This window comes from Mercenaria mercenaria, chromosome 3 (genome assembly GCF_021730395.1).
Source record: "Mercenaria mercenaria strain notata chromosome 3, MADL_Memer_1, whole genome shotgun sequence".
NCBI classification, from domain to species: domain Eukaryota; kingdom Metazoa; phylum Mollusca; class Bivalvia; order Venerida; family Veneridae; genus Mercenaria; species Mercenaria mercenaria.
Genome location: NC_069363.1, coordinates 61430099 through 61450030, shown reverse-complemented (window position 1 = coordinate 61450030; position 19932 = coordinate 61430099). Strand labels below are relative to the sequence as shown.

General features: G+C 31.8%; 1 protein-coding gene across 1 annotated transcript in view; it reads right to left on the bottom strand.

Annotated features, from left to right (window-relative positions):
- Window positions 1-10583: 10583 nt before the first annotated feature.
- LOC128555661 (tyrosine-protein kinase SRK3-like) overlaps window positions 10584-19932 on the bottom strand; it is a 30924-nt gene continuing 21575 nt past the window's right edge. The window contains 3 exon segments of the mRNA XM_053538715.1: window positions 10584-10990; window positions 15269-15359; window positions 15361-15401. Of these exon segments, the coding sequence (XP_053394690.1) occupies window positions 10806-10990; window positions 15269-15359; window positions 15361-15401 (317 nt within the window). The 3' untranslated portion in view covers window positions 10584-10805.

Below are 19932 nucleotides of genomic sequence, written 5' to 3'. Positions count from 1 at the left end.
ATTAGAAGCGGCACGTTTCCAGAAAGAAGGCATAAGAGTTAGAAAATTTGCATTTTTTATGATTCCATACTTTTTTGACAGATCGAGCCAGCAGAGTTTTCGTGATATCAGGGCTGATTCTTGAATTAATAATTTAGTATTTCAAACATATGATCTTTATTCATTTTTGGGTCGAATAGCATTTTGCTTTTTTTTTCGAAAACACTCGTAAATGTGTCATTATTTACAAAAACAAAAACCCACCTACCTCGATTTTGTATATATTGATGCGCAACACCAGCACCGGAAGTCGCGCAACCCATTTTAAGCGTATTCCCAGTGGGAATTGGATTGCGCGTTTACCACCCGTGGCTGAGCCTTGTTGCCAATGATAATGTTGAAAAATATTAATGCTCAGATGGCATAACAGTGAGATAAAATCTTTTTCAAGTTAATAATTCCCATATTAACTTATGACTACAAAAACTTGAAGTATGTTGATATTCCCATTTCAGTCCAACATATCTAAAGAAGTAAATACTATTAAGACTGTATATCAAGTTCTTAGAATAAAATTCCATCAACATAATTTTTCTTTTCTTTTATCTTGATTATGTAGTGTACTTATCTGGAATGAGATATATTAAAATGTATATTTCTTTATTCCCCTGGATGGAAATAAATAAAACATATAAACAAAACAACCGTTTATACCACCAAATTGTAAAATACTTCAGTTTTGTTGATGTTAGTAATTACTTGTTGAGACATCAAAACAACATAAAATATAACTGAAAAATTCTGGAAAATCGTTTCTAGATTAGATTAGACTGTATTATACAAATGCTTACATGAAAATATGTGACAAATCTGGTTGAACAGAATATTAATTAAGTTATGGTAAAATGTTGAACTGCTTTAACATTAATCTACAAGTGATGAATGAGTTCATTTAACCATAATTTTGATATTTTATGCATTATTGAGAAAACTATTACATAAAAGAAATGACTCACAGACGGTATAAGTTACTGAATGACTGGGTCAATCTCCACCACAAATAATATGAAACGTCAAAAGTCCAATTAAAGGTTATTCTTTAAATTAGATTGATCACATTTTAACATTTCTATGAATGCAATTGTTAAATTAATACTTGCTTCTTATATGCATGCCATAATGGAAATAAAAATTATTTAACAATATATGTATACAGTCTTGTCATAAACACATTCTGTACAGATGATAATACATAGAAAAGTCAACATATTTCATGTGTGGGTCAATCTCAGTTTACAGCTTGTGCATGGCTGTCTCACACTTGAATATTCATCATGCAGCACAGTTGGGGTAAAGTCCACTTCACATGACAACATTCTTGTAGCACTTTTGGAATTACAAAGGTAAAACTTTATTACTTAAAGAGAATAAAACATAGCAGTTTGTAAAACAATTATAACATCATTTTTGACATTTGCAGATGGTCTTAGAAATGTATTATCAAGCAGCAAGTCAGGTAACTCTACAAATTGACATTTTGTCTAATTTCAACTTGTCTAAGGAATCTTAAGCAGAAAGATTGTGTTGCTGCCTGGCTTGTTGCTTTATTTAAATTTTACATTTACTTAGATTCACTAAATGACAAGTTAAATAATAGGACTGTCTGAAAAGATTGCATATTTTATAACATTCAATGCAGATATTCAGTGAAATAGTGAAAACAATAAACAGATAAATCTGATTTTTAGCTATGATCTCACCTAAAAGCTCCAACAACAACCTACAACCTCTGATTAGTATATGATGTAATAATGATAAACTACCTAAGGTGTTTTATATATCATGCAAAAACAATTAACTTGAGAACTGCCAAATATTCACCTTATTGGTAATAGATGTTCACTTTTCCCCTTGTTGTAAGTGTTGTTTTTCTTAAGGCATTTGAAAACAATAGATATAATAAGTACAGTGCAACCTCTGTAGAGCAACACCCTGTGGGGTATACAAATATTTTAGTTATGTTGAGGTTGTTATTCTGGAGAGGTAAATTGGATAGTTATATTTCAGCTTAGGGAAGTTCTCATGATGTTGTTATAGAAAGGTTTTTGCTTCAGAGTGAGCTTCAAAAATTGCTTAAAACTACATCTCTTTCAACTGATCTAAATGAAGAAAAACAACAAAATATTCTCCAAATTTAGAATTTCCTTGTTTACAATTTGACATTTAATGTTAGGCAACTATGCAGACATATTTTTATGTGATACAGTCAATGTCGCCTTTGACTATTTTATTCCAATGAACAGATTGTCAGTCTTGACAAAATCATGTGAAAAAAGGTCACAGTAAAATCTTTAATCCTAATCATTTCATATATATTGCAAAATCAGCTTTACAGAACTCAAAAGTGGCAAAATTAAATCTAAATGTTGCCTTTGTGATGTGCAGCACTGGCCATGTCTTTTTATCACAATAGTTTACCTTATTTATATCGGTTATTTTTATCATTACTTTTATGTCCCTTCTGCACTAACCATTGTCTTCAAGTTCTGAAATATTGTAAAACATTAATTCACACACTTTCTAGGTAATCAACATAAAATCAGTGTCAATGTATTTGAATATAATTGTTTTCATTTTCTTAATATAAACATGAAAATGTACTTCATAAATGAAAATTATACAAAAAAATATTTTTTTGCTTTATTTTTATACAAAAGATGACCCGTACATTTAATATAGACTTTTTACATTTATTAATCTAAATATAATAAAATTAATAAAAAATATCATAACTCATTTTATGTTTTAAATAATAATCATTAATAAACATGAACCTGAAGTGTTTTAATTTATAAAGCTGCAATTGATATTGGAAAAAAAACCTGCAACTATTGTATATATTAAAAACAGTATCATGAACCTGATTATAAAACAGTCCCAGTTCAAATATAAAACACATGACTGTCAGAAAATCCAGGTATTGTACACATTAATGATATCATGGATGCCATCATAAACTTCATATATAACAAAAAATACCACTATGTCAATGTAGCCTCTTTCTTGTTTTTTCAACAGCTTCCAAAGACAGGCTGCAACTACATGTAGCAGACACTGAAAGTAAAATATACAAATAATCATTACACAAGATAATTTTTCATGTTAAATAAAGGGAGTTAATTACATACAATCTGAGAAATTATTGCCAAAAAGTAAAGGGAAGTAATTATTAATAAAATAAATGAAGAAAAATGTATATATAAGGGAGGAAACTTAGAAAAAAAAACTTCAAATGTCAGTATAATGATAGTTGACTTACAATGACCTATATCAAGTATGCACAACATAAGAATCAGCAAGCACTTGAAAAATGCATTATATTTCCTTGAAATTTCAAGAATATTTGGCTGTATGTAAGGGTTACCTAGATGCTGTTATACTGAAATAAACTTTAGTCTAAATATAGCTTAGATCTTTTTATATCTTCAAAAAAGGAAGTCCCAAATTTCCACAGCAATTCACAGGCTGAAAATTTTAGATACTGATATCAGCAAAGAGGTTGATATCTATACTTTTTTATAACTATCGTCAAAGGTAGGGGAAAACATACTGGAAAAGCATACACTTCTGATCTAGTCATTTCAGTACATTTTCAGCTCATTTGCATATAAGAAGAAATTTACAGAATTCCCCCTGTTTCTCTTCATTTTCAAAAAATCTGTACGATGAATATAAACCAAAACATTCTCATATGTGTCAGCTATCAGATACATATTTCAACAAAGACTGTCAACTTACCTTGTTTTAGAAGAAGCAAAAATTCCAGCAACTTCGCTTCCCCGCAAAAACTGTACCGGTGCGCACATAAAAAATCTCAAATGTGATTTTCAAAATTATACAGTCAGACCACAATTATTTCCCTTGAAAATAAAATGCTCTATGTAAATGCCTATACTATGCCTCATAATCATGACAACATGCATGTTTTAGTGTTGTTATATTTTCTGGTCCTTTGGGATCATGGAGTCCATTCAACATATGTGTAACAGAGTTCCGCTTAAGCCCTTGCTAGTGGGGCGTAAGTGGTGTTGCACATTTCATTACCTTTCATGAACAGACTCAATCAAACTGAGTCTGCTATTATTCTTCTTGGTTGCATTCTATGCTTCCATCTTTTTACGAATTTTATTGTTAAAATGCAAATATTGAAAACTGAAATTTTTCTAACATAGTTTGAATTGTCCCAAATGATTTCATTGCAGTCTTCCGAATCCCGCTATTGTATAATTATCCGGGAAGAGATCGTACGCCAGTACGTAAATATTTTGGGACGTAAACACCGCTAATCTACCGGCGATTAAAAGGCGAACTTGTTAAAAATAATGTTTCTTTCGAATTAATTATACCCTTTAATGATATATCAATCACAAACACCAGCTGGAATGTAATCATAAATCAAATTGACGTCCGTATTTTCGGGAAACAGGTACGAATTTTTCGCCCCTCCGGTACAGCTACAATTATTTTCCTAAGTCGTGCAAATAAAAGTTATTTACGTGAATATTATGAAAGGATTGTATCTTTCTCTATAAAAAATAAATAAGATAACACCTCTTCTGTTGATTTCATGCAATATATCTTTCCATAAACCCATTTTTATGCTACAAAGTCCGACGGATACACGGGTGCAATTTCATCCGAAATAGAACGCACGCCGTGCTAGTTAGATGTTGTCTGATCAGGTGACCAAAACAAGCTCTTTGGTGTTGTTATAAAAATAAAATTTCGATTAACTTTTCTAGCAGGAACTGAGTTTTAATTTAAAACGTTAACAAAAGACGCAACTTGGTTTTAATACCGATTATATAGATCTACGCGGATGATGCTGAAGTACTGTACTATTTTTGTAGGTTATTTATAGTTTATTTTGGACACGTGAGGAAGAATTGTTTTGGTCATGTGATCAAAGCAAGCATGCTCATTTTCATACGCGTTGTTTTTGTTATAAAATATAGATTACGACAAATATGTACTGAAGCAATGCATTTTTTTTTTTGATAAAGTTGAATCTCAGAAGCTTTCTGAAAGTTAAACAGACTTGAATTACGTAAAATTTATGGAGGACATGGAACTACTTTTTCTTCGGTTTCAGATAAGCGTTTTGATCGTAAATGTGTGGTATGGTAAATCTGTGGTCACGCTTCGCTGCCCACAAAAAAAAACTTTAAAAATTATCTTGCCTGAAACTGCAAGGCCTACGCCTTTGATATTGTGTATGTATTATTGATCTCTAACAAGATTGTTCGAATTTTGCCCCTGGGGTGAAAAGTGGCTATGTCCCGGGGGTCACTTGATATATGAGTTATATAGGAAAAATTCTTCAAAAATTATCAGATCATATTTCCTAGCCTGTTTAATTATAAATACCTGATGACCCAAAGTGATAAGGGATCACTCGACTGTGACATTGACCTACTGACCTACTTTCTTGTTTTTTAAGATACAGCCTTGAAATATGGACGACATGTATAGTTTTGCACACCGATCTTAAAACTGACTTTCAGTGACCATGAATGTGACCTACTGACCTTCTTTCTTGTTTTTTAAGATACAGCCTTGAAATTTGGATGACATGTACAGTTTTTCTCTCCGATCTTAAAACTGACTTTCAGTGACCATGAATGTGACCTACTGACCTTCTTTCTAGCTTTTTAAGATACGACCTTGACATTTAGAGGAGATGTACAGTTTTGCACACCGATCTTAAAACTGACTTTCAGTGACCATGAATGTGGCCTACTGACCTACTTTCTTGTGTTTTTTTTAGAAACAGCCTTGAAATTTGGTTGACATGTTCAGTTTTGCACACCGATCATAAAACTGACTTTCAGCGACTATAAATGTGACCTATTGGCCTACTCCATGCCAAGAATTCCCAGTCCAATACTACCACTTTATATTTCCCGCAGTAGTGGTCGCTGATAAGCGTACTATGACAAGTCTATATCTGCATGTGTGTAACATTATCACATTCGCATTAACCGTTAATGAATAGGCTATAGTATTTATTTTTAACCATCGGTATTCAAGAAATTACTTGAAGTGTTAAGGTAACTTGACAACCTTGACATTTTATAGGGAAAATACAAGTATTCATAACTCTCAAGATATACTAAGTATTTAAAATTGAAGCTCAAACAAGAGTTGTAAGTGACAAACGCCCCCGAAGTATGCCCAAGAATGCTACAGTTGTCTGCGCAAAATATGCCAGAATAGTTTAGTTTAGGTATGAATCATTTTGTGACCAGATAAATAAATATGTTCTCCAAAGGTAACCTTGACATTGGAGCTAGGGGTCTGGGTCTTGAGCATGAGACATCAACTCATTATAGGGAACATTTGTGACAAGTAATTTTAACATCCTTTGATGAATGGCAGAGTTATTGACTTGACAAGAAACATACAACCTTTGACTTCTAAGTGTGATCTTGACCTTTAAGCTAGGGGTCTTGGTTTTGCGCCTGACACGTCATCTCAATATAGGGAACGTTTATGCCAAATAATTTTAAAATGTCTTCATCGATGGAAGAGTTATTGAACGGACAAGAAACAGATCATGTAAACATTTAACCTCTAAATGTACCCTGGACCTTAGAGCTAGGGATCTGGATGTTGTGCAGGACACGTTTTCTCGTTATGGGGAATATTTATGCCAAATAATTTCAAAATCCCTTCATAAATGGCAGAGTAACGAACCAGACACGAAACAGACCTTATTAACATTTCACTTCTAAGTGTGACCTTTACCTTGAAGCTAGGGGTCTGGGTCTTGCGCGGGACACATTGTCTCATTATGGTAAACATTTATGCCAAGTTGTTTCAAAATCCCTTCATGGATAACAGAGTTATGGACCGGACACGAAAAATACCCTATTAACATTTGACTTCTAAGTATGACCTTGACCTTGGAGCTAGGGTTCTTGGTCTTGCGCATGACTCATTGTCTGGTTATGGTTAACATTTATGCCAAGATATTTCAAAATCCCTTGATGAATGGTAGTGTTATGGACCGGACACAAAAACAAACCCTGTTAACATTTGACCTCTAAGTGTGACTTGACCTTGGAGCTAGAGGTCTGGGTCTTATGCATGACACGTAGTCTTATTATGATAAACATTTATGCCAAGTAATTTCAAAATCCCTTGATGAATGGCAGACTGACGGACAGTGCGATTTTAATATGCCCACCTTCGGGGGCATAAAAATCAAAGAACTTACTGTAGTGTAAATAAAAAAGTTATTTGCTGAAACATCGTTTTAAGATGTAAGGGAGTAATTAATAATTAAAAAACCATAAAATTATCAAATGTTTGTGTTAAAATTCGTGAAATAGATATGTTACTATAGGTTGCATATGAAATAAATATATTTCTAGTTCTTTTTTTTCAGCTTTCACAAAACGCATCCGTATACGACTCAACGCAGGTAAGAACCGCGTGCAAATAGCATTACAAGCCTGTTTTTATTCCGGGCTACTGTGACTTATGTGTTTGTCCCGCTCTAATATTGAAGATATATTTTGAAATTAATATTGTGATCTACAACTTGAGGGGTTTCACAGCCAATTCGGTTTATTGGTTAGGGCAGGGTGACGGTATCAATTTGAGTAAAATTTGATATTTACAGAGCAAATGTTATTTAACGTACGTTGCATGCATTTGAAAAATATATGGTACTGGGTGATTTCTTTCTGCTTTCACAAAACTCATCCGAATAGGACTCAACGCAAATGAGGACCTCATATAACGATGTTACAAGCCTTAGTAATACGGGCTACTATGACCTAAGTGTTTGTCCTTATTTGGCCTTGAAAACGTATCTGTGCGAATTAAGCTTTTGATCTTCCATTTGAGGGGATTTATTGCCGAATAAGTTTAGTGTTCAGGGGAAGATTGCGAAGTCAATTTGGAGTAACAAATTGATATTTATAGAGCAAATGTTACAATAGGATGCATATGAAATAAATATATCTATTAATCTACCATTTGAGGGGTTTACTGACGAATCGGTTTAGTGTTTAAGGGAGGATGGCGAAGTCAATTTGGAGTAACAAATTGATACTTACAGAGCAAATGTTATTATAGGTTGCATATGAAATAAATATATCTCTAGTTGTTTTTTTCTTCCATCTTTCATAAAACGCATCCGTATACGACTCAACGCAGGTAGGAACCGCGTGCAAATCGGATTACAAGCCTGTTTTAATCCCGGGCTACTGTGACTTATGTGTTTGTCACTCTCTATTATTGAAGATATCTTTGAAATTATTATTGTGATCTACAAAAACTCATCTGTATGTATGTATCCTTTCTGCGCTTGATGTTTCTTTGGACTAATTTTCATATATTACGCATTTAACCACTCTATTGTGGATATTTTCGCAGCCAACCAGTCTTTTTTGGACTCTGCCAGTTAATCATTTGTATGTGTTCGTCATTACGTGGCTCATAAAAAGTCTACCTCGTATAATCGTATTAATACTAGCTTGTCGTTGTATGGTTTCCACTACCTCTACACAGCATCTCCTTCACAATTGACAAGCTTGAGAGCATTCCGAATATACCTTGTGTTTAATGGATTTATTTCATCAATGCCCGGAAATGGGCATGGTCAATATGATTCACCGTCCACGACTCTGTATGCTGAAGAAGATTTTCTACAGATACGAGAATGCGTCTGCCTGTGATAAACATTAAGAAAGCATTTATTATATAAGATGTGTTCATGTAAGCTCATTTAAATATTCCCATAAAGCTAATATTAGGGTAACATTATGTGCCCAAAGATATAACAATATCGTGACTTCTCTAAAATGAATTCTTGCTTGTGTCTGTTTATGACATTTACTTGAATAAGGAGAGAAACCAGTTTCGATTGTAAAATGCATATGCAAATGATATCGATAAAAAGATGATCTCACTAAATCATGAATATGCAGCTTTTATAAGGAAATATTAAGAAGACAATTAAACTATATATATACACCATTTTGAATTAATAATTATGTCTGACGAAAAAGTAGGCGTCTCTCCATTCTTGTATTCTATCAACTATCAAACCTCTTAGAGGCAAGGCTTATCAGCAGAATCCCGGCTAGAAACTGGCTGATGGATTACATCATGGAGGTAGTATAGATTACACCCGTCTTTTTCTTAGAGTAACTATGCAATAAATTTACATATTCAATCAAAGTTAGTGTTAACTAATTAAGCGTTGCTATTTATTTTACATCATATACAAACAAGTAATAAAATGATAAAGATATTAATGTCAGTTAGGAACAAAGTTTTTTTCACTGACACTGACATTTTGGTATAAAATCACATAAATCTGGTGTAATAATATATGCTTTTTTATCTTGCTAGGTTAAATAAACAAGAGGGTCATGATGACCCTGGATCGCTCACCTGAGTAATATGAGCTACTTGTTTCAAATGTCAAACTAATGTTAAAATATTAATAGCACGCCATGAATATACTACCACTTTAGATTCACTACTGTTTGTTAACTCAGCGCCGGGTAATAGTGATGAATACAACCAGTCTACCTACACGTCTACCTATCGGTTTCTTTGTTATCTCTCTGACCCGTGACATTCCGAAATATAACATCGCTGCAAAGCATAGTTGTTAATACATGTACACTACTGACTAGTGCACAAATTAAACCCACTAGAGCTAATGCGGCTTAATATATTATTCTTTAATTAAGTTATTAAATTTTGTTACTCCATATTGACTCCGCAATCCTCCCTTACACACTAAACCGATTCGGCAGTAAAGCCCCTCAAATGGTAGATCAAAAGCTTAATTCACATAGATATGTTTTCAAGGCCAGCTAAAGACAAAAACTTAAGTCATAGTCTCCCGAATTACTAAGGCTTGTAACATCTTAATATGAGGTCCTCATTTGCATTGAGTCCTATACGGATGAGTTTTGTGAAAGCTGGAAGAAATCACTCAGTACCATATATTTTTCATATAAATGTAACGTACGTATAGTAACATTTTGCTCTGTAAAAATTAAATTTTACTCAAATTGATACCGCCACCCTGCCATAACCAAAGAACCGAATCGGCGTTGAATGCCCTCCTGTTGTAGATCATAATATCAATTTCAAAGATATACCTTCAATAAGAGAGGGACAAACACATAAGTCACAGTAGCCCGGGATTAAAACAGGCTTTTGATGCGATTTGCACGCGGTTCCTACCTGCGTTGAGTCGAATACTGATGCGTTTTGTGAAAGCAGAAAAAACAACTAGAGAAATATTTATTTCATATGCAACCTATAGTGACATTTGTAACTATTCAAAAGTAGTCACTTTTCACAAAAAAGACCTCAAAAAAAGAAGAAATAAAAACAAATTTGAGACTGTGACGTAGAACTGGTACTGTAGCAAATTCAAGAAAAATCGGTAAATGGGTGTCAAACAAGTCTAAAACAATTAAAAAAAATTGTCCTGGTATTATATATAAATAGATTTATTGTGATAACTGAAATAAATGTTGACACACTTTTCACAACAATCCTCCCTTGCTTTTAAAAAAACGTATGTCGAAACGCATGTAATATCATTTACATTGTACAACTGACTAACATTTGTTAATGTTCTGCATAATTGCTACTTTGGCTAACTTACACATATTTGTTTTGATATTTTACATATTTTGTACACTCCATTTTATGTTCATCGATAGTCTGGGAAGCTGATTTGATCCAAAATAATTCAGAGTAGGTAAACCACCATGAATTATACCTGCTTAAATCATATAGTTGTAGAAGTAATCTTGGAGAAAAGCAAATGTTGGTCTACTGTCTGCAATCCTGTTCCAACATTTTAGCATTATCTCATAATAAGGGTCAGGACAAGGAATATGATACGGCCTTGGTTTGTCCATTCTGAATCCTGCTTCTAATCGTTTTAGCACCACGAGTCCGTCCATACCTGAAAATATTAATAAAGGTAAGAAGAACACAATGCTTCAAAGTATTGAAACAATAAAAACGAATGTATTCATTCTTTATTCAAATGTACTGTAAGGCAAAATTGTACGTCGGTGATTAATTTTCGCTGATTTCAACAGTGGATATAGTTAACACACAAAAGACGCCATAAAATGACAAGAAATACGAGACACATGCTTCACGAAAACCATATATAGACAATTGTATTTTATGTAGGGACATATAATTACGCATATAATTACGTAAACTTAAATATAAATAATTCGTAACTTAAAAGGGATACACAAAGATGATAGTAAAAGAAGTTTATTTCTACATGCGGTGGTTTCTGTTTAACTAGGTAAAATATAAACCAAATCAATTTACCCATCGGGTACATTTATAATCAACAGAATCCCTAAGGCCTAAATGTAAGTAATGCGTATTGTCAGGAACATTTCATTTTTTTATATTCTAACATTATTGTAATGCATAGATAATAGATATCGAAATATTTTACCTGTATATGTTCTTCGATATGTATGTAAAAAGGATCTGTCTTGACTAATTACAATGTTGTGAATGGTTCGAGATCTGATTAGTGTCAGGTGATTGAATCAAAGTCTTGGAAAGATTGACGGAGGCGTGTTTTAGCAGATTTCTCTCCTGTTACATTTCATTGACGGTTATAGTTAATGCTGCTCGTTGACACATCAGATGATGAAGAGAATGACTGCACCGATTGTCTGTACAATAAACCTTTCAGAAGACACATTTTATCTCAAGAAAAGAAACAAACAGATTGAACGCTTGAGATATAATAGTATCAAAGCCAACCTAATAAGTAATTATCCACTCTTCCACTGTCACAAACTGACATACGGGCCTCAAAGTATCTGTAGTATAAAGACAGGTATTGCATAACTGTTTTGTACATTTCTGAGTTATTGAGGTAAATGTCAGAGTTTACGCATAGAATACCTCTCATGTTTTACTGTATTTGATAACTTAGATTTCCATGTAAATTTCATTAAATTCGGTTCAGTAATAAAGAAGTTAATATTTTTTTAAACTTCAGCAATTTATTTATCTCCAAGACCACTTTAACTGGCATTAAATTGTCCAATACAATTTCCCGCGTTAGTAGTCAGAGTTCATGGCTCTGTCGTGACTAGCGTGCAAAATCTAATATTTGGCGGGACATAACCATACAAATTGACTAGACCACATATGCTTAGCGCACATCACATTACCGACTGATGACACTATGTTATTCTTTTCTATTCTTTGTAGAAAATTATATTTGCTCGATCAAGGTAAGAAGTTTATTTGTGAGATTTTTGTATACGTTTTTGATTATATATAAAGATCTTACTTACAGGCATGTGATGTGCTATTAATCACTTATGAATAATCATTGTGCAATCACATTACAATAAGTAACACCAAATGTTTATATATTACCACGAAACATCAGCAATACTTTCTAGTCATTTTAGAAAGCCTGTCAGTGTACAGCTCAATATATTCATATTTATTGATCAAGCAATCCTCTGACATGATAACATCTACACTGTACACTTTAAATAGCACATTCCCATATCAAACCCTCCACCACCAGGCAATGCTACATACCAAATATCAAAAGCCTAGGTCTTTAGGTTTAAGACAAGAAGATTGTTTTTCTATACAAGTCTCTATAAAACTTGGGATCCCCGGTGCGGGGCCTCTTTTCATCCTGGGGGCATAAATTGAACAGTCTGGGTAGAGGGCTACTTGATAATGTCACATACCAATTATCAAAGCCCAAGGCCCTGTGATTTTTGACAAGAAGATTTTCAAAGCTTTTCCCTATATAAGTCTATGTAGAACTCAGAACAGGGCCATATTCAACCCTAGGGGGATAATTTGATTAATCTTAGTAGAGGACTACTAGATGATGATACATGCCAGATATCAATGCCCTAAGACCTGTAGTTTTGGACAAAAAGATGTTCAAAGTTAAGTTTTCCCTATTTAAGTCTTTGTAAACCATGTGACCTCAATGATGGGGCCATATTTGACCTTGGGGGATAATTTGAACAATCTTGGAAGAGGACTACTAGATGATACTACATACCAAATATAAAAGCCCTATGAAATGTGGTTTTGGACAAGAACTTTTTAAAAGTTTTCCTTTTGGTTGCTATGACAACCAGAGTTCTACTTTGAATTCAATTCTTTGAATAAGTTTAAAAGGAGGCCACCCAATGATTATTCCTGTGAAGTTTGGTGTAATTCTGCCCAGTGCTTTTGAATAAGAAGTTTCTTTTAGAAATTATTGATGGACACACGACACACGACGGACATTGAGCGGTCACAAAAGCTCACCATGAGCCTCTGGCTCAGGTGAGCTAAAACATACTGAGGGAAAATAAAGTTCATGTTATAGAAGCCTATGTACTACACTTTCAAGAAAACCATTTTACTGAAATCTAGGTTGATCAGAAAGACTAATACTATGAAAGTTACAAAAATTGATCTGTCAGTATTAAACAAATTTTCGTTCATTAACATCATTCTTGATTTGTTAGTTCAAACAGAAACATCTTCAGTATGTGAGCCAACTCAGTGGCGCCAATCAAAAAGGTACGGGTTCGAACTCGGACAATGACAATGCGTCAAGAGAGAATAAATCTGAAGTCAATTGTTCTCAACCCTTTGTTGGGAAGTTGTATGTTAGATTACACTGGTTCAGTTAATTGAATCTTGATAGCATAACTTGAATAGTGCTAAAATGATAGTACAGCTGTGTCAAACAATAAACAACCATCATCTACCAGAATGAGTGTTCTAAAGTTAAATATGTAACGAAAATAAAACATTAATATTTTCTGCTTATTTATACTAACATCCAAAATAACACTCTGTGTAAAAGTTTATACATTCAAAATCAATTCATCAAAATATTTCTCTAATCTTTTTGTCATTTTCTGTCGATATAAAACAGTGATTGGTAAAAATACAATCTCTTAATATCATTAAAGGTATTATCTAATAAAATCTTGGAAAATAATACATTTTGTAGTTTGGAAAGTTTAACGTGCAGCTTTACGTGTTACAAGAAATAGCTTGAAATATATGCAATTTAATTATTACTTTGATTTATAAAGTTTGTCTTTATTTGTTCAAAGTCAAAAGACACAAGTGTACTCAGTACATATATTTAAATTAGGCAGAAATGTTCATATTTTTACTGCCGCTTTTCATTTGTTTTAAAAATATTTCAAGAGCATTTCCTTCTTTTTGTCCCCTGCCTTTTCAAAGTATCACACTGCCATCCATAAGGGATTTTGAAATAGCTTGGCATAAATGTTTACCATAATGAGGCAATGTGTCATGCGCAAAACCCAGACTCCTAGGTCCAAGGTCAAGTTCACACTTAGAGGTCAAATGTTAACACGGTCTGTTTCGTGTCCGGTTCATAACTTCGCCATTCATTAAGGGATTTTGATATTACTTGGTACAAATGTTCCCCACAATAAGACGACGTGCCATGCGCAAGGTCCAGGCCCCTTGCTCTAAGGTCAAGGTCACACTTAGAGGCCAAAGGACTAGACCACTACTTTATCATTGATAATGCATCCGCAGTACTCATGAATGGAACTATTTTAGGAAGCACAGGACTTTAAATGTTGTTTGGAATACAATAAGCACTACCTGCCTTCAGATACGATAGCTGCGGCAAAGTTGGCTTTTAAACTGATTTTTACCAATGCTATAAGTATATATAACTCTTTTAACTGTTTTTTCATTTTCTTAATTTGACGTCTCACTGTTAAATCACCACTTTTGTACAAATCATTCTCTTGCACTTGCTGTGCGTCTATTAATAATACCCTAAATTTATACGACTTGAAAAGTAACAGATAGTTAGAACGCATTTTATGGCGACCTTGATTAATGGACCATGTTCAGTGAGATTTCGTCGGTTGCCGATCAACAAATTAAGGTCGTTTTCATTTATTTCGTCATTAAAGATCTGAAACCCACGAATCTGTGTCCCCACGAAATCGTTTGTTGATTTTTTTATCGTGAAATAGTATACAAATGAAAGTTATTAATCATTTACTGTTTCTACAGAAAATACTTTTGTTTTCACCCAAAAATTAATCAAACACAGTGAAACTATACTAGATACTTAAATCATCACTTGCATCACTTGCAACTTAAGTAAAAGAATATTATCAATTATTTATATCAATTATCAGTCATAATTTATTAATATTTTGGATAATACCAGCGTAGGGATCTCTTCCAAAAGTAATCAGTTCATACAACAACACACCGTATGACCATACATCTGATTTTATGCTGATTTTTTTTGTAAAATGCTGCTTCAGGTGCTGTCCATTTTGCAGGGAACTTTGTATCTGTAAGACAACATAACAATATAACGTTAAATGATAAAATTTAGACCATGAACCAATATTCTTCTTTTTTATATACTGACAGTGAATACACACCATGAAATACTAATTACTATATTTTAGACTGCTCCACAATACTGTTAAATGGGTCTTATGAAAAAAAAAACATTTGAGTTTGTTATAATTGCATTTATGAATTTAGGTGGACTCTAAATGTTTCTCTGACATAGTTACATGTATGTTGGATTCCAAATATCAAGAAATCATATGTTCAGACTAAAAGTGGGCAAAACCTATATTAGAAGTAGTTATATATATGGGGTTTTTGGCCCGATTTTGACCCAACTTAATTTTAACCCTTGACCTTAACCGACCAATGCTGACCAATTTCAACAAATTTAAAACAAATTTTAACAAATTATTGTTAAAACCTATAGTAAAATATGATTAAACACTTCAACCAAATATTTGCCAAAATCATGCCAAGTGGCAGCAATGTGGCAGTCGCTGCCAACTTGACAAACTTTTGGCAGAACGTTGGCAAACACAAATTCAACCAATCAAAAGCCTGCCATTTTTCTGCCAAGTGGCAGCAATGTGACAATGTCTGCCAACTTGGCAAACTTTTGGCAAAACTTTGACAGATTATTTTTATTGATAAAATGTAATGTATTTGATCTTATTTTCAATTAGTAACTACATATTAGTCCTTTAAATAATTTTAAATACATTTGATATAGATGAGTTTACAAAATAAAATATATTGTTTGAAAGAAAGAAGATTTACTGATAATATAAATCCTCATTAGATACAACAAAAAACAGAGAAAAATGATAAGGGCTACTTGTTCATCTTGTGGAAAAATGAAATCAAAGTTTGTTAAAAGTACAGGGGGTAATTTAGATATTCACAAAGCAATGTTACCTTTATTACCTAAGAAAGGTTTAACACTTCCAGGATATAATTATATGTGGGCCAGGAAATCCCCTAGATAAAGGACCCCCTGTCAATGAACTGGATGCAGTATGTATGGACCAATGATTTTTGCTATGACTCAAGACTAAGTAAAAGTGAATGTGACAAAAAAATGCTTTCCAATTTAAATAAAACTAAATCAAAAACATTGGAGAAAAGATTGCAAAACATTTAGTTGTAAAACCACTATCAAAACGAAATACACACTTGGTCCTCGGACAAAAACAAAAATCAAAAAACGGGAAAAGGGGTAGAGTATACCCCCGAAATAACATGGGCGATGAATTAGCAGAAGAATTACACAAACCCATTAAAAGGAAATTTAGGAAACGAAGAGTGATAGTTAATGATATTGATGATACTTGGTCAGCTGATTTAGTTGACATGCAAGCTTTTTCAAAATATAATAAGGAGTAAAGTACTTGTTAACTGTTATTGATATATTTAGTAAATATGCTGGGTTATTCATTAAAGAATAAAACTGGAGAATCTGTTACTGAAGCATTTGAAAAAATAATTTTAGAAGGACGATTACCAGATAAATTTATGGGTAGATGAAGGAAAAGAATTTTATAATAAAAGTTTGAATCATTTTGAATAAAAATAAAATTAATATGTACCATACATTTAATGAAGGAAAGGCTGTAGTTATTGAAAAGATTTAATAGAAGTATTAAAAAGAATAATGTGGAAATATTTACAGCAAATAATACTTATACTTATTTAAATAATTTGCAGGATATGGTTGATAAATATAAACAAAACAAAACAATTCTAGTATAAAAAAACACCAACCGAAGCTAGTAAAAACTTAAATAAAGGTACTGTTTACTTTAATTTATATGGTGATTTAAGAATACCAAAGAGCAAAGCAAAATTTAAAATTGGTGATCGAGTTCGTTTAAGCAAACTTAAAAGACATTTTGAAAAAGGATATACACCAAACTGGACAGAGGAAATATTTATAATTTATAAAATTAATAATAAACAAATCCCAGAACATACACTATTAAAGATTAAATGATGAAATAATTCAAGGTTCATTTTAAGAACAAGAACTTTTACCTACTAAACAAGAAGTTTTTAGAATAGAAAAAGTTATTAGACGAGACTATAAGAAAAAACAAGCTTTAGTAAAATGGAAAGGTATATAGTGAAAAATTTAATAGTTGGGTACCATTTAGCGATCTTGAACAAATTAAATTTAGAAATAAAAAGTTTAATTATATAAATGAGCAATAAAAATCTAATTTCTAATAATAATGGAATAGAAACAATAGATCAATTAATTATTCACTTAACTAAACTAGCTGCTGCTTACAGAAAAAGTTATAAATTTTGTGGGAGAGTAAGTCTGGATTATATATTACAGCAGGTGTCTTTGGTTGTTCAGCTGCATTAGCACTTGTTCCAACTATTCCTATATTTGTAGCAGTTGCTGGTGCTGTCCATCAGTAAATTACCATATTTACTAACAGACTAAAACTTGACGATAAGAAATTTATTTTAAAAAACACATCATCACAAAATAAAACAACTATAACAAAAGCACGGATTGGAAAAGTAAATAAAGAAGATCCAAATAAAGTTATTCAGAATATTTTTACAATACTATTAGAAATGCAGAAAGAAAAAATTATTCAACACCTCTTGAAATGCACATGAAGGAATTTAAACTTAACGGATATAAAAGTAAAAAGAAGAAGAGTTGTATTAAAGATTATTAAAGATTTTTTCTATAAGTATTTTATATAAATGAAAAAATTATATCAGTTGAAGGTAATATTGCATCAGGAAAAAGTACGTTTTTAGATATTATTAAAGAATATAAACCTAATTTTAATATAATTCCAGAACCAATTCACGAATGGCAAAATGTTATGGATCCAAGCGGAAATTCATATAATCTTTTTGAACTTGCTGCTCAAGAACCTTCCAAATATTTATTTCCTTTTCAGCTAACAACTTAAATAGTCATATAAAAATGTTATCTTCTGCTAAACAGTTTGATGGTGTTTCTGTCCTTGAACGTTGTTATTTAACTAACAGTAACGTTTTTACAAAACAACATCACGACAACGTGTTATAAATGACCCGAGTGGGCAGTATACAATCTTTTCTTAACTGATCATATTATAAAACCATATGGAAAAAACCCAATTGATGGATTTGTTTATGTTAAAACCGACCCAGAAATATGTTTTAAAAGACTTCAAAAAAGAAACAGAACGAAGAAAACAAAGTTGTGTTTAGATATTTAGAAAAACTACACAAAATTACACGAAGAATGGTTAAACAGAATGTTTCAAGAAGGTATTAAAAATTTTAAACAGTTGATAACAATTAGAAAAAATGACTTTTAAAATCTTATTCAAAAGATATAGATAATATAAAACAAATTTCTCAAATCAATAAAATTTCATTAGGTGCGTTTTTAAAGATTTTTTTCTATAAGTATATTATATATAGATGGTAATAGAAAGGTAGATAGAATGATTATACCAAAATTATCTAGCACTTTAGGAGAAATAAATGAATCCAGACAAAAATTCATATAAGAAAGTTCTTAAAAGAAGAAATGTTATTAAATCAAAACTTGATCAAATAGTTAGCGATGAATATAAAAATCATGTCATTGATAAATTACAAAATGTTATAGATCCTTATCTTTAAAAAATAATTTATTTAAACGGAATTGTGGTTGTCTATTAACTGAAGAAGAAAATGATGAAAGATTATGTGATTGTCCCAGACCAAATAATTATCGAAACAATCCTAAAAAAGTTATTGTAACCGACTGTGATACTAATGAAGAAAAAATATATAGAAGTAACTTACAAAGCATCTAAAGAATTGGTATTAATGCTGGGTTAATAAAAATGTGTTGTGAAGGGACAAACCGAGTAAAATGTGGAATATCAAAAGTTAATGGAAAAAGATATAAATTTAAATATTTTTATTTCTTCTTAAAGATAATTTAAAACTTTATTTATTTTATTATTTTTTTAATTATTTTTTTAATTATTTTTTTAATCCTTTTTTGCTTGAAGATTTTTTTCTAAATATAATATATAGATGGAAATCGAGAGATCTTCAAAACAATATTATAAGAAATTTGAAATTAAAATTACATATAGACAAGATCCAAAAAATCAATTATATTTAACTATAAACGACTCTTATGAAATACTTAAATCTGAACTTAAAACTTTAAAAGGTATAAAAAATAAATGTTGTTTTAAAAAATAACTTTTGCAAAAAATGGATAAAACTGATACAATATATAAAATCAGCTTATTTTCAATCAAAGGCTTTAGAAATTATTAACACAAACGAAATAAAAAAACTTTACATCAAGCTTTGATGAAATAATAAATAGAATTGGTAATTGGATTTCTGAAGGAAGTGGCTGGAGAATAGAGTCAGTTGATGCTCATTATATAAATAGATATAAGTATAATCCATTGGCTGCTTCAAGCTATTTAGAATTACCAAAACCATTACAACATCCAATGAAAGGATAAATAAATATAAAAGAATGATGATAATAATGTTTTA